Here is an 11628-nt window from a genome sequence, read left to right as displayed (position 1 = left end):
GGGGTGGGGGGGTTGTGTGTGTGTGCCTTGATGCAGTTTACTTGGCATCTGAAAATACATTTCCTCAAAGGCATTTTTAATCTGAAAAGAGCTTCACTGAGTGAGAACTAATGCTGAGAGCTCAGCAGACAGTTTAAGTTTCACTTTCACTTTCACCCGAAAGCATGCAGGAGTCATGTGCTGGGTGTGTGGGGAGAGGGGTGGTACGCTCTGCCATGAGGAAGTTCGGCTTAAAGACACGTCCCAGGGGCGTTTCTGGTCCCCACCTGTCATTTTGCTCCTCAGCATGGCTTCCTAAAAACACTGCAGGATTTCTCAAACATGCATGAATGAGTCAAAGCAAGGCTTTGGGCATGTTTTTTATGAGAGTATAACATTATAACATGATATAAAACTCAAAAAAGTTGATTTTACATGATATTGCCTCTTTAAAGGTAATTCTAATAGATTAGAGAGAAAGAAGTTGGATTATTTAAGTAAACAACAGGCTAGCATGAGCTAATATGCTTTACTTTTTGTATTAGTAGTATTGATCGTGTTTTTGCATACAAATTGGTTTCTGTGGTGAGTAAAAAAATCAAACAAACAAAAAAATTTTCTGTTATGTTTGGTCACATTTTCAAAGAGCCACAGCAGAGGGACCAAAGAGCCACATGTGGTCCCAGAGCCGCAGGTTGCAGACCCCTGTCATAGAGGATGAATACAAAGACAGAAAAAGAGCCTCAAGGAGGAGCTCAGAACAAATGCACGTTTTAAAACACAACAATAAGACAAGAGGAAAACAGAAGAACCACAAGAGAAAATATAACAACAATTAAAAAGCAACAAATTATAATAAAAAGGCCAATTTGACATAGACCATTAACTGGTTCCCTGGTCCGGCTGTATGCACCACTTCAAACCTCTTAGTTAGTATTATGCTCCTCCTGCATTTAGTTTCCTCAGAGACTAAATGGAGACTAAAGTTGTTGGGGTTAAATATGAGGTCAGCCACCTCGTGACCCTCAGAGGGTTGTCAACATAACACACATTGTTCTGCTGCAGCTCCTGCTTTAATCTTATTTAAAATTTAGGTTTCCCAGCACACAGCAACATTGCAGTAGTGACTGCAATATTTTTTGTGTGAAATACACAAAATAAAGGGCAATCATTCCACCTTTCAGAAAGCCTCATAAAGTCTCGCTGCTGCTCCTTTTCATAATACCAGTCTGTGAGCATCAGCTATGAAGCAGACCTACTTTGAGCACGTGACTGTGTCTTGCTAGCCGTGCATGTTTCCAGTGATTGGGAGAAAACATCATGCCAGGTTGTCGTTTTATTGACAGCTGGCTCAAAAACACTAAGATAAAAGAACATGGTTGTAACAAGGACCAAATCCTTCAGTAAGATATGCAAGAAAGACCTGCTGCTTTTTGCAATGGAGAGAAGGTAGTAGTAGGAGAGAATCCTAAATTTCAGCTAGCTTATAACTTTGCAGATAAATTGCAAATTGATAGTTTGAAGGATGAATCAAGCTAAGGTTTTGTGTCATCTGCTGTACTTTAAAATGTGCAACAACACAACATTTGTATTGAAAATGCTAGTGAAGGTGGTTAGCTTGGTTTAATTGCGCAAAAAGTATCTGTGTTTTGGCAATGTTCCATCATGCCTGCTGTGTGTTTAAAGGAGATGGGTAGAGAAAATTTTATGGTATGTCTGTGGGCTATCCAGACCATGTTCATTCAATTTAATGCACAAAATAATTCTCAGATAATAAAATTTCCCATTTTCTAGTTCTGCCTGCTCTGACTTCCGTTCAGACGAGCTGTTTATGTTAATGAGCTCTGTTGGTAACGCCCTCTAAAAATCTGTTGACATTAACTCCGCCCTCCAAAGCCAGCGCTTACGTTAGCATGGCTAATAATACCAGAAGCTCCATTGTACAACTGTATACCCTGAGTCAGACCCAGAGGCAGAGTCGTGGTCGCAGCTTCTTTTTTTTTTCTTCTCCCTCTCCTCCTGTTGGAGCTCTGCGCTCACTCTGCATGCTGTTACCAGAGCAGGGAGCAGCAGCGGTCAAAATACCTCAGAAACGCGAACAAATAGGCTTTAACAAGGCTTTAATAAGCTAAACAATAGAGGTACATGAGAAAACGTGTTCATAACGAACTAAAATAAATAATTAAATTGTGGTCATGCTGTTACCCACTCTCTGGTCCAACACTCTACCCATTGCCCTATTGGAAGCCCTGTTGTGAAATGAGCTGCGCATTGCAAAACAACAACCTTGACGGCTTTTTATACTGAGGAGGAGGAGCTTCACCCGGGTGAGGGGCTGAACGCAGGTTCCGGTGGGTTGTCGTACAGCTTGTGACATCACAAAATGACGGAAGTATAAAACTTGTCATTAATATACATTAAAAATACATTTACTTACAGTAAATATGCCCCTGGGTGCATTTNGTATAAAACTTGTCATTAATATACATTAAAAATACATTTACTTACAGTAAATATGCCCCTGGGTGCATTTTTTTGGTCCTAGGACTGTTTTTTAAGAAGTACATACCCAAAGTTGAGTAAAAAAAACCTTTAAAAATTGAATTTAGCATAATAGGTCCCCTTTAATGTCTTTTGGGCTCCTGCCTATATGTCCATGTCAAATTAATACTATAACTTGCAGAATTTTAATCAGTTGCACAGAGATTTGGATTGTTGATAGACTCCCTTCACATTGGGAATTCTGTGTGTGCTGTAGTTTTAAAATTTAAAGGAGAAAGGCGCACAAAGATACTGACTGCTCTAAAGTTTGGTGCTGGAAAAGTTTGACAATGTACCTTTTTGAAAATGTTTTAAAAGTGCTTTAATGTTTCTGTGGAAAAAATGTACAAACCCTGTCAGCTGTACATTAATTAAACAATGATGTGTTTTCTTCGCTTTTCAGTATTTATCTTTCATACTTTACCATTTATAAATGTTAGTTTTTTAAATAAACCTCTTAAATCAAACTGACACATGCCATTTTAAACTTCATTTCATATAAAACAGTTGAAAGAAATCCATCTGATTCAGTATTTTTATTCTCTAAGAAGCATAAAAACAAATCTGTTGAAATTTCCGTTGTTTTATCAGACCCACATTAGTGCGGACAGATAAACCAGAACACTAAAGTCGTATTAAAGTTTGGGGTCTTTTTCAGGGATCATTGAGCATGATGAGGGCTCAATGGAAGAGGAGATGTGGGAGCTGCGTCGCTCTCGACCCCGTCCATCGAAGGAATTCGCCCTGAGTGATGTCATGTATTTCTGTAAGACGGGTATGGAGAGCATTGTGGATGACCAGGTGACGCAGCGCTTCTCCTCCGAGGAGCTGGCCTCTTGGAACCTTCTGACCCGTACCAATCAGAACTTCCAGTACATCAGCCTCCGACTCACCATCATCTGGGGCCTTGGAGTGTTTGTGCGATACTGCATCCTCTTCCCTCTCAGGTCAGTCTGACATAATCTTTCCTCTCCTCTGACAACATATGGCAGGGACTTAAAGAAACACGTTTAATCAATACTTTGCTGTTAAACAAGTACTCTAAAGTTTTTCCGACAGGCTTCATGATTGTAAATTATTAAGATGGTGGACAAAACTACAAGCACATTAGTAAATCTGTGTTCCTGCAGGATTACTCTGGCCATCATCGGCCTCTCATGGCTTGTGATCGGAACTACTCTGGTGGGTTTTCTGCCTGAAAGCAGGTAAAGTAGCTTTAAAACAATCACACAAATAAAGTTTTGCTTAAGCTCAATTCAAAATTTGAAATCACCTGTGTGTGTGTTCGTGTGTGTGTCTGTTAGGCAAAAGAACTGGCTGAGTGAGCTGGTCCACCTGACCTGCTACAGGATCTGTGCCAGAGGACTGTCTGCCACCATTCGCTACCACAACAAGTCAGTCAGCTTCCACTGATTTTATTTTCTTTTTTGTCATTTTTTTCATCAGCAGTTACTTTTTCCTACAAATATCAAGAGTTCTTTAGCTGTTTTCTCACTCAGTTTAACTACCTGACAATTGCACAATATTTTTTTGGTGCCATTTGTTTTTAAAACCATTTAAAAATAGAGACTTATAAATCATTAAATGAAAGGCTCACAAACTAGTGTTGTCTCAACACACAACAGAAAAAATAAAATAAAATAAAACTTAACCTATTTTAAAGTAATCTTCAGGCACTAGTGACCAGTCATTTTTCCTTCCATCTCTCTTGTTGTATTTTCAAAGAAAGAAAAATAAAAACTAAAAATGACACAAATTTTCAAAAATAAATGAATTATTGTTGTGTACATGAACTGCACACTTTCATTGTAAATGAATGAGATGAACCGTAGGCGGTGCACTTTGGAGGCAAAGGCATTTCCAATATTACACTTTAAAAAAATCAGTGTAAACTGTGGGCTGCCGTTTGTAAAGTTACACAGTCAAAAATTACCACCAATATTTTTGTTTTACTTAGCCTTTTATAAGACAAAATGAATAGATTTATTTTTCAAAGTCAGTTTTTCACATATGATTCATTCAATTATAAATGTCATAGTTTATAAACTAAATATTTAAGTCACAAGTTAAATATTTAGCTTGTTAACTAAATATTAAATTTGTAAGTTAAATATTTAGTTTATAAACTATGACATTTATAAATGTACGAATCATATGGTGAAAAACTGACTTTGAAAAATAAATCTGTTCTTTTTTTATTATAAAAGGCTAAATAAAACAAAAAATATTGGTGGTAATTTTTGACTGTGTAACTTTACAAATGGCCCCCCACTCCATAGTAAACACAGAGGGACTCAGGAGCTTTATGAGGCTTTTTAATTTTACAGGCTTATTCATTAAGTAGTTTTTGTCAAGAAAGGGGCTGCAGGGACATGTTGGGAGAATTGATAAATATGGAGATTATAGTTTGGCTCCTTATTAGCAAAACATAAAAAATTAGGGATAGCTGACTTTTTCTTGCTTCCGAATGTGTTTTTGGTTCGGATATTTTCACTATTTCATCTAATAATTTGTGCAGAAGCTAAAGTAAATGTGCATTGTTGTATTAAACTTGAGCAAATGCGCTGAGAATCCCTTCGACCTCCTACCTCACATCTTACCCTCTGACTCTGCAGAGAGAACCGCCCCCAGAAAGGAGGAATATGTGTTGCAAATCACACCACACCGATAGATGTGGTCATTCTGGCCAACGACGGCTGCTACGCCTTGGTGAGTGTCTTCAGCAGTGGAGTGTGTCTGTGGCGCCCGAGTGTTCTGATACATTGTTATCCACAGATCGGGCAGATCCATGGAGGGTTGCTGGGGGTCCTTCAGAGGTCCATGGTGAGGTGCTGCCCCCATGTTTGGTTTGAGAGGTCAGATATAAAAGACCGGCATAAGGTGGCCAGCAGGTGAGGCTGAGATCTCGCCCAGAACAGGGCCGTAAAACCCCAGCTTCATCTGTGCACTGGTTGTGGGTTTATTTATTTTTTTAATCGTCAAGCAGTAAAACTATATTTTCTGACATACTGAGATGCAACATGACAAAAAATGAACAGTTTGACTCCACAAGAAAAAGTACAAAAAAGGATTTATAAGATGGGAGGGGTGGGGGGGGTTCTTGCTTTTGCTAAGTAAAGCAGATTGTATTTGACGTGCAGGTCTACAGTGGTGAGTGTCAGGTTTATATAACTATTTTTAAATCAGCTGAAAGCTATTTATTGTGCACCCCTAGTTGTGTAACTAGAGAAGGAGAGGAATGATGTGTGTTTGTGTGTGTGTGTGTGTGTGTCCTCTGCTGTCAGACACAGCTGCTGTGTCACACCGCTTTTAAAGAAACATCCAGCATAAGTTTAAATATTCTGTCAAACTGTCAGGAAACAGATGAAAAATCACATCCATTCCAAGCAACACATTGTTAAAGGGGCAGGAAGTAACATTAAATTAGTTAAACTTTAGATAATCGATATATATGGGATGATTAAAATATATAAAATCTACTGACTGATTTGATAAAATACCATAAACGCTTTCAACAGGTATTAAATGGGGAAAACTTCTTAAATTTATTTAGAAATGTTCATCTAATGGAGAAATGTACTGTATTTATTCATGTAATACTAGAAATTTAACTCTAAATATCATCCATAAAGTAAGTGTATGTGTGTGTGTGAGTGTGTGTGGGCGGGGGGGAGGGGGGGTATACACAGGTGATTGATGATTGGCGTTTTATGCTTTTTAATCTCAAAAAATGATGATCGTATTAAACATGAATAAATAGAGTAGTTGTACATTAATAAAAAGTCAGTCAAAATTTACTCCCATGTATAATAAAACCCCCACCCCTCCTATATTGTTGATGTTTGGGGTTAAATTTGTCATACTAAACATCTATAAATTTGAATTGATAAATGACTAGTTAACTTGCTAAAAATACAATCATTTTCAATATTTTCTCATATATAACTTAAATATTGTGTCACAGGAATAAATCATTTCTCCCTCTTTCTCATTGGGCCTCATGCAAGAACCGTTCGTACGAAGAGATTTGTTAAGTTGTGCGTACGAGTGATTTAGGAGAACTTGTGGCATTCACCAATTTTCTCATACTGTAAGATTTTCTTCAGAGATGAACAAAATTTACGAGTGGTCCAGACCTGTCGTATATTTTACGAGCAGTCAGTCTGCTGTTATCCAGACGGATTTTCTTCACTAATAACTTTATATTTCATTAGTTTAAAGATATTTTGAGTTGAAAATAAATCACACTCCATAATAATGTTGACAATAGGTTTGAATTGGAATTAGATTTTAAATGTAACTAATGAAGACAAACGACATACATTGTTTAAATTAAAATAAATTGGTTATTAATGCTGTTGTATAACACTACAATATTAATATGAAGACCTCAAACTACAAACCAACTTAAATTATGCATGAATTGAAGTTTAATTTGTCTCGGTATGAGATTTATTCAGACATATATTGTTATTTTTTTAGTCAAATTTTATTTTGCTGAGATTTATTCAGCACATCGGCTATGCTATTTTCTCCAAAGTGCCAGACATATTTTGGAGACATTTTAAAATGCTTTCTTCAAAAACCTCATCTGACACCACTTGTTTGGGTTGGAGACAGCGGGGGAGACGGTGCGCGACTGGCACGTCAATGGCTCTTTTTCTGAATAAATGAAAACTATTTAGCAGGCTTTAGCAGGTCCTTTAATTCCACAGCTGAAGCTGCTAAAAATGACATTTTCTTTTCTGGATCTCTGAGGGCAGGACTTCAATCTACAGACTTGTTCTTCTTTTTATTTTTCGCTGTCATTTTCATGAATGGACACTTTCTGGTATGTGGGGCGGGAAGCGTAGCCTTATATGGTGTTTTAGTGATGGTAATTATGCTACTTCCCTCTCCTCGTGCACAAGCACCTGAACACGAACAGGTGACATTCCTCCTGTTTACGCTGCTCATTTACGCACTTTTTCTGAAAATAGTGTTTGCTGAATCTGACATGGCATGCACGAGACCTTCATATGAACAAAAGTACGAAATTTAGGAAAAAAAATACGAAAATGTTCTTGCATGGGGCCCATTGAGCGAAGCACATAAACAGTGGTTGTTTACATACCAGAATCAGAGGAAGAAAATCTCATTTTATTTTCTTGTTAAGTGATGAAAAGAGAAATTGGATGCTATTTCATGTTCTGATAAATTCCTCCTCTGTTTTGGTTTGGAAGCAGGTTGTTTTTCAGTGACACTCGTAACTGGAAGCTTGTGCTGCTTGTCCTGGTGCGTGTCCCCTTATAATGTTTCCCCACCACAGGGCGCACCACAAAGGCTGAAAAATCCTGAAATTAGTGGTAGTAGCTATATACAGAAGGAGTCGATTTTTTAAATGCTTTTTAAAGTAAAAAAAATTAGGGTCATATTATACTCGAGACTGTATAATACATGAACAAATATGGTAAAATAAATACAGTATATTATAAATATATTGAATAGTAGAGGAAACCAAAAAGCCCCGTTTGAAGTCCAGATCAGATTTGATTGATTTAATATGTTCTATTTATATTAACTAAACTAAAGAGAGGTTATTTTTACCTCTGTTATTATAATTCAAAAGTATGCACTCCTCTCTCTGCAGGCTAAGAGATCATGTTGCAGCAAGGACCAAACTTCCCATCCTGATCTTTCCTGAAGGTTGGTATCTTCTGTCCTTCATCACATGAGGATGAATCAGATGATTTGAATGGCTGGGTGGTTTCTGTTTCTCTGTTTAACAGGAACCTGCGTCAACAATACTTCAGTTATGATGTTTAAGAAAGGAAGCTTTGAAATCGGAGCGACGATTCATCCAGTTGCTATTAAGGTATTAAAGCATTTTTGGCATTTCAAACCATCGACTGTTCATCTGGTTCTTACTGTGGTTTCACTGGCAGCTTTGTCACCAATACAGAGTTTCAGTTTGTTTTGAGAGAACCATGCCTTTGTTTACATTTGTTTTTTTCCTCTTTGTGTCTCAGTATGACCCTCGATTTGGTGATGCTTTCTGGAACAGCAGCAAATTTAACATGGTCAGCTACCTTCTGCGAATGATGACCAGCTGGGCCATAGTGGTCAACGTGTGGTATCTCCCTCCCATGACCATACAGGTACACCTCAGTTCTAGGATGAGTTGACGCAGGTGGATTTAGCTCATTTAAATAGTTGTGTTTTTCTAACGTGTGTGTGTGTGTGTGTGTGTGTTGGAAGCAGGACGGCGAGGATGCAACTCAGTTTGCAAACAGGGTGAAATCTGCCATCGCTAATCAGGGAGGACTGCTGGACCTGGACTGGTGAGAATAAATAACCCTCAACTCAACACTTAGATTAGAAAAACTATTTAATCTTACCTCAAACAAGAAAATTCAGTTTCCATTACCACCTTTTAAATCCCAGCTCAGTTCAGGAAAGCATACTTGCACCTGTAATTACTGTTAATCTCACAATTAATCACCTCAAAGACTGTTTTTTAAAATTAGTTTTGGAGCTTATTTCTTTGCACTATTTGATTTTGTCGATTGATTTTATTGTTTTATTGTGTTCACTGTTCTATTGAGATTTTATTTTTGACCTCTAGGTGACCTTGGGAGTTTTGAAAGGCGCCTATAAATAAAATGCATTCTTCTTCTTATTAAACAAAATTAAACAACAACACATTCTGCTAAGATGAGAATGAACTCCTAAAAGAAATTTGAAACGGAAATCAAATACTATGAAATTCACAACTTTGCAGCATGATCTAAGTAATTTCTACCTGCTGGGTTTATGCATTTCTTCACATTAAATGTGTGGTCTTCAGCCCTAAACAGGAGATTGTGATTTTATTGATTTTTTTTCTTGCAGGGATGGTGGACTGAAGAGAGAGAAAGTGAAGGATTCGTTGAAAGAGAAGCAGCAGAAGATGTACAGCAGAATCATAGTGGGGCAGAACGGCATCAACGCCCCAGAAGCATTACTCTGAGCCACGTGGTCAACTTCCTGTTCAGTAAGGATGATGTCAAGGAAGGGAGCAGCTATTTTTATCAGATGAAGTAAAAATCAATTTAGCTTCCCCTGAGGTGAGACCGTGTACCAGCCAGCAGGAGGCAGTGTGTGACAACACAACCATCAGCAGTCAGAACTGAACGCTGGCTTCTTCAGGCCAGATGTGTCCAGAGGCCGCAGCGCTTCACAAGACAAGCACTGCCTTTAATATTGTCAGTATTACTACAGGGACTGTTCATTGTGTGTCTGTTTTTTATTTGAGTGAATCTTCTGAGATGATGTTTTGTGTTAAGCTTATTTTTGAAGAAAAAAATAGAAATTATATTTCTTCTAGCTGCTTAAAGCAGACAACAAAAAACAAACAAAAAAATCCCACAAATGAATCTAATGTCCAAAAAATTGACATGCGTATGAATTTCTTTTTCAGCCTTTTTAACCAATTTTTTGTGGTTTTGTGTGTCGGCTTCACACACCTGTCGTCAGGGTTTTATTTAGTTTGGATTATTCCTCACCACATCGTGAGCTGAGGCTTGTGGGGAAGAGAGAAAATAGTTCAACCTATGACACGAGTGTAAACACTAAGGCTGGAGAAAGGCAGGTCTAAACCGTTGACTATAATAAAGGATTTTAAGTTAAATTATTGATTTAAACTACAACACCCCTGTGGAGCAACGTGAAGTAATTCACCCCCCACCAAAAAAAAAAAAAAATAACTGACCAGCTGCATGAAGAAAATATTTACAATTTAACACCTGAGATTGAGGACGAAGTGAAAAATCTTTCACAACAACAAAAAAGATGCATGTTGTTTTCATGTCCGATAAAAGTAAATTACAATTTCTGTCAAGAAATAAGTAAGGTGATACAGAATGTGCAATGATCCAGTTTATATCATGTAATGTTTTTTTTTATGAGAGATCCATCTGTATTTGGAAGCAAAGTGTATTTTCTTAAGTGTTTCTTTGTTCACAAATGAGAGGATTTATTGCCATAATTGAGTTGTTTGTGTCAACTTTCAAAAAGCTTTAAATATTTTTCTGTCTTAAGAAAATGGAAGAAAAAGCCATATAACCTGAAAAAGTTATTTATATAAAAGAAAATTGACAAAAAATAAAGAAAAAAGTGATCAAGAACATTGTTTTGTGCTTTATGTTACTGTTTATTCGAAGCATTTTTCATATTTGAACATGAAAAATATGAGAATCTGTGAGATTTGTCCTCTGGTCAGCAGTAAAACACAAAGAGGTGGACATGAAAAATCTCCCTTTAAGACACATTCCTGCACCAATGAATGGCAGCAAAATGTTCAATTTCTGATGTGTAATAACATTTTATTCACTGTAATTTATAATAAATATAAAGACCCTTCCTGTTTGGTTCGTAAAACGTTTTTGAAGACAGAATGAGCAAAACAAATGAATAAAAAAAATTCATGCTTTTAATTTTTTATCCAAAAGAAATCAATATTAGCTACTACAGTATATGCAGAGTTTTGTGGAAGCCCATTTCTGCCACCCTGATAAAAAAATAAATAAAACTTGTATCTCATAATTATGACTTAGCTATCATAATTATGAGATAACTAAGTCATGATTATGAGATAGTATCTCATAATTATGACGTAGCTATCTCATATTTATGAGATACAAGTTTTATTTTTTTATCAGGGTGGCGGAAATGGGCTTCCATAGCGTTTAAATTACTGAAATAGAGATGTGAAATATTCATTAAGTTAGAATTTTTGCAATTGTTTAAAAAACAGTTTTACCTACAAAATTAGCATTTTTTACATACTTTAAACATTTCCTGCACACTATCATTAAAGCTGGCAGATTCCTAATGATAGAAAACCGTCCATATTTGTGTTCTAAAACAGAAACAGCACCCTGAACGTTTTTCAAAAATGATTTACAAAAACACTGATTATTCAGAGGTGACTCTTGCGAATAGCTCTGAATAAAAAAATAAATAAAAAAGTATATGTTGGCGTCCTTGTCAGAAGGAAGCGTTGGATGAGCCAGAAGAGAGCTGCAGATCAGAGTCAGGCAGCGACATGTTTACTGTGACGGCGCTTTAATAAAGAAAGCAGAGAGTGTG

At 37.0% G+C, this 11628-nt stretch overlaps 1 protein-coding gene across 3 annotated transcripts in view; it reads left to right on the top strand.

Annotated features, from left to right (window-relative positions):
- Nucleotides 1–10903, top strand: part of gpat3 (glycerol-3-phosphate acyltransferase 3) — a 15571-nt gene extending 4668 nt beyond the window's left edge. For all 3 annotated transcript variants that reach the window (XM_014002785.1, XM_014002787.1, XM_014002786.1), the window contains 10 exons: nucleotides 3179–3467; nucleotides 3651–3725; nucleotides 3825–3914; nucleotides 5136–5229; nucleotides 5296–5411; nucleotides 8150–8205; nucleotides 8289–8374; nucleotides 8529–8657; nucleotides 8761–8840; nucleotides 9391–10903. In XM_014002785.1, coding sequence (XP_013858239.1) covers nucleotides 3179–3467; nucleotides 3651–3725; nucleotides 3825–3914; nucleotides 5136–5229; nucleotides 5296–5411; nucleotides 8150–8205; nucleotides 8289–8374; nucleotides 8529–8657; nucleotides 8761–8840; nucleotides 9391–9508 — 1133 coding nt within the window. In that variant the 3' untranslated portion in view covers nucleotides 9509–10903. The remainder of the gene's footprint in view (nucleotides 1–3178; nucleotides 3468–3650; nucleotides 3726–3824; nucleotides 3915–5135; nucleotides 5230–5295; nucleotides 5412–8149; nucleotides 8206–8288; nucleotides 8375–8528; nucleotides 8658–8760; nucleotides 8841–9390) is intronic.
- Nucleotides 10904–11628: the final 725 nt, after the last annotated feature.

Source organism: Austrofundulus limnaeus, unplaced genomic scaffold (genome assembly GCF_001266775.1).
Source record: "Austrofundulus limnaeus strain Quisiro unplaced genomic scaffold, Austrofundulus_limnaeus-1.0 Scaffold15, whole genome shotgun sequence".
NCBI lineage: Eukaryota > Metazoa > Chordata > Actinopteri > Cyprinodontiformes > Rivulidae > Austrofundulus > Austrofundulus limnaeus.
Note: the sequence above shows the minus strand (reverse complement) of the source record. Positions and strands in the feature narration are given on the sequence as shown.